The sequence below is a fragment of the Nicotiana sylvestris genome, chromosome 10, assembly GCF_000393655.2.
Source record: "Nicotiana sylvestris chromosome 10, ASM39365v2, whole genome shotgun sequence".
Taxonomy (NCBI): Eukaryota; Viridiplantae; Streptophyta; class Magnoliopsida; order Solanales; family Solanaceae; genus Nicotiana; species Nicotiana sylvestris.
Genome location: NC_091066.1, coordinates 18,958,041 through 18,962,073, shown reverse-complemented (window position 1 = coordinate 18,962,073; position 4,033 = coordinate 18,958,041). Strand labels below are relative to the sequence as shown.

General features: G+C 39.1%; 1 protein-coding gene across 1 annotated transcript; it reads right to left on the bottom strand.

Annotated features, from left to right (window-relative positions):
- Nucleotides 1-318: 318 nt before the first annotated feature.
- LOC138879064 (uncharacterized) lies at nt 319-1,002 on the bottom strand. Its single transcript, XM_070158638.1, has 2 exons — nt 584-1,002; nt 319-520 (listed from the first exon to the last, which is right to left on the bottom strand). The coding sequence occupies exons 1-2, from the start codon at nt 1,000-1,002 to the stop codon at nt 319-321; spliced, it is 621 nt and encodes a 206-aa protein (XP_070014739.1).
- Between the last annotated feature and the right edge of the window lie 3,031 nt (nt 1,003-4,033).

The following is a 4,033-nucleotide window of genomic DNA, read 5'->3' as shown; positions in this document are numbered from 1 at the left end:
TCAATAGGCTTAGCAATATAAGCAGAATTGAAAGTACTAATATTATTAGTAATCTCTTGAGCGATGTTCAGTACAAATAAACTCCCAGTAAGGTAACCCTTCCTAACAAAGTCTCCTCCACAAGAAATAACAACTTTATCAGATTCAAAACAGGTTTAAGACATGCTTTATTGAGAAGCACACCAGAAACTAAGTTCTACGAAGGGAGGGTACATATAGAACATTGTTCAAGGCTAAGGTTTTTCCAAAAGTTAACTGAAGGAGAATTTTTCCTTTACCCATAATTCCAGTTGTAGTGGAGTTACGCATGTAGACACACTAGCCATCAACAGATTTCTCAAAGTCGTGAAATAGCTCCTTGTTGGTGCAAATGTGCCTTGAAGCGCCTGTGTCCAGTATCCAGTCAGTCTTGTTAACCACCATGTTCGCCTCAACAACCACAGCAGCAATGACATCACCACCCTCAGTAAGGTTAGCTTGAACTTGAGCCTTTCCTCCAATCTTTGAGCTTTGTCCTTGTCTTTAGTTGCATTGAAAAGCCTTGTGACCAATTTTGCTGCAGAAATAGCAAGGTCCTTTCGACTTTTGAATATGGCCCTCTGGCTTATTGAAGTAATTCTGCTTCTTCACATATCTTTTCTTCTGGCCTTTCTTCTGCTTTCCTTTAAACCTATCTTTCACAAAAGTATAAGAAGATTCCACAAGATTAGCTTTAGAAGAATTAAGAGAGAGAGATTTTATCTTATCCTTAAGTAGTTCAAACTCCTCATCTTTGAGACGGTTTGCTTCCTCAGTCCTCATGTGACTGATCAGTTCTTGCAGAGTTAAGTTTTTCTTTTTGTGTTTCAGTTGATTCTTGTAATCACTCCAGGAAGGTGGAAACTTTTCAAGCAGAACATTATCTTGAAGAATCTCACACATCTCCATGCCCTCGTTCAAAACATTAGCAGTCAAGTTCTCATACTTGTGAACCTGTTCCATGATTGGCTTATCATCAACCATCTTGTCACGACCTGAATTTTCCTACCCTCGTGAGTCGTGGTGACGCCTACTAGTGAAAGCTAGGCAAGCCGATTATTCAAATTATTTCACCTTTCCATTTTTTAACCCATTAATAGTTGTGAAATAACATTATATACACAGCGGAAACAATAAAGCGGAAGAATTATATGTAACAACTTAAAATAATACTAATACAATTTCATATACATAAGGTACCTGAAACTGGTGTCACAATCTCATAGACTGTCTAGGAATACTACAAATAGGGGTCCGAAAGATAAATACAAAGTTGTTTCTGAAATACATAAAAGAAACAGTATGGAAAGATAGAAGGAGACGCCAAGGCCTGCGGACGCCTGCAGGACTACCTCGGGTCGCCTGATGGACAGAAGGCAGCAACCTCACTGGGGTCCAAAAGCTACAGCACTGGGATCTGCACACAGTGCAGAGTGTAGTATTAGCACAACCGACCCCATATGCTGGTAAGTACCTAGCCTAACCTCGGCAAAGTAATGACAAGGCTAGGATAAGACTACTAAATAAACTTGTGTAGTTAAATCATATAAAGCGGGAAATAAAGGCAAAAATTTACAGTTAAAGATAGGAGGGGGGAACATGCTACGGGGAACAACAAGTAACAACAAAAAACCAACAGATAAATGTAAAGAACACCATAATTCAACTATCAGCAAGAATCGGAAATCAAAGACAAGTGCACGACATCACCCTTCGTGCTTTTACTCTCGTACTCACCATAAGAATCAATATAATCGGCACGACATCACCCTTCGTGCTTTTACCTCACATAATCATGGCACGGAATTATCCTTCGTGAATTATCACTCCTATTATGGCACGACATTGTACATTGTGCGGCACGACATCACCCTTCGTGCTTTTACATCACAATATTGGCACGAAATGACCCTCGTGCATTAACACTCTCAAAATCATGCACGACATCACCCTTCGTGCTTTACACTCTTCCTCACCCAAGCAACAATCACAAATTAATTTGGGCAAGGGAATCAATAATATCAAAATAAAATCCCGGCAAGGGAACAATAGCATAACAATGATATCCTCGCAAAAGAAATAATATCATGAGTAATAACATCCCGGCAAGGGAGATAATATCAAAAGCAATAACATCCCGGCAAGGGAGACAATATCATAAGCATCTTCTCTTTTCCACATTTATTTCACAACTCAATTCTCAACTTGAGCCAATGCTCTACAATGTTCAGTTACTAACAATACTTCCACAGACCTTGTTTAACAATAGAAATCATCATATAAAGAATGAACAATACGAAATGGAGTCACATAAATCATAGTATAAGACTTATGGGCATGCTTGACACCAACATATAGATACTCGTCACCATGCATATACGTCGTACTCAACAATTAACACATAGAAAATAAGTCACAACTCCTAATCCCTCAAGCTAAGGTTAGACCAAACATTTACCTCAATGCCACGAACATAATTCAAGCCTCAACTATCGCTTTACCTCTTGTTTCCACCACCAATTCGCTTGTATCTATCCATAATTTACTTAACGATATCAATAAATGCTAAATGAATTAATTCTAATGCATGACAATAAGATTTCTAAAAATTTCCCCAAAAAGTCAAAAATTGACCTCGAGCCCACATGGTCAAAACCCGAGGTTCGAACCAAAACCTGATTACCCATTCCCCCACGAACTCAAATATATAATTTGTTATGAAATCGGACCCCAAATCGAGGTCCAAATCCCCAAAATTTGAAAATCCTAAGTTATATCCAAAACACCCAATTTCCCCCATGAAAACCCTTGATTTTGAGTTGAAATCATGTGAAAAGATGACATAGATTAAAGAAAATGAGTTAGAATTGGCTTACAGTCGATTTGGAGAAGAACTTTTCTTTAGAAAATCGCCCAAGAGAGCTTAGGGTTTGAGGGAGTTTGAAAAATAAAGAATTTTCGGCTAAGTTATAATTGGCACAGGCGCAGATATCGCATTTGCGATATCCAGTTCGCAAATGCGAACTCGCAATTGCGATATCCAGTTCGCAAATGCGAACTCGCAATTGCGGCCAAAGCTTCGTAATTGCGAAGGAAGGCCAGCCTCTGCTTTCTTCGCAAATGCGAACAATTGTTCGCAATTGTGGTGCCTGCTAAGGTCGCATTTGCGACATAAGCCTCGCAAATGCGAAGGTTCCCTGCCCCAGCCCATCATCGCAATTGCGATGTTTTTTCGCAAATGCGAGCTCGCATTTGCGAGCCAGTCTTCGCGATTGCGAAGCCTGCAGACCTACAACACCACAACAGTTTTTCTAAGTCAAATTTCACTTTGCGGCCTATCCAAAACTCTCCCGAGCCCTCGGGGCTTCAAACCAAACATGCATGCAAGTCCAAAAACATCATACGGACTTGCTTGTGCAATCAAATCATCAAAATAACATCAATATCTATGAATTAAACCTCAAATTCATGAAATCACTCAAGAACATCAAAATTTCTTATTTTTCAAATAAAGGTCTGATTTATACTAAACGGACTCCGATTCTTACCAAACTTCACAGATTCAACTTAATTATTATTTTAAACTTGTACCGGGCCACAGAACCAAGATACGGGTCTGATACCATCAAGAAAAATGCATCAATTCACTTCTACAACCTTTATATTTTCCATAAAATAATTTTCTTTAAAAATTCATTTCTCGGGCTTGGGACCTCGGAATTTGATTTCGGGCATATGCCCAAATCCTAAATTTTACTACGGACCCTACGAGACCGTCGGATCATGGGTCCGGGTCTATTAACCAAGAATGTTGACCCAAGTCAACTTTATTTAATTTTAAAAGCCAATTTCCTTATTTTACTTAGTTTTCACATAAAAGCTTTCTGGAAACGTGCCCGGACTGTGCACACAAATCGAGGTGAGACAAAAAGAGGGTTTTAAGGCCTCGGAACACTGAATTTACTTTCAAAACAAGTGATGACCTTTTGGGTCATTACATTCTCCACCTCTAAAA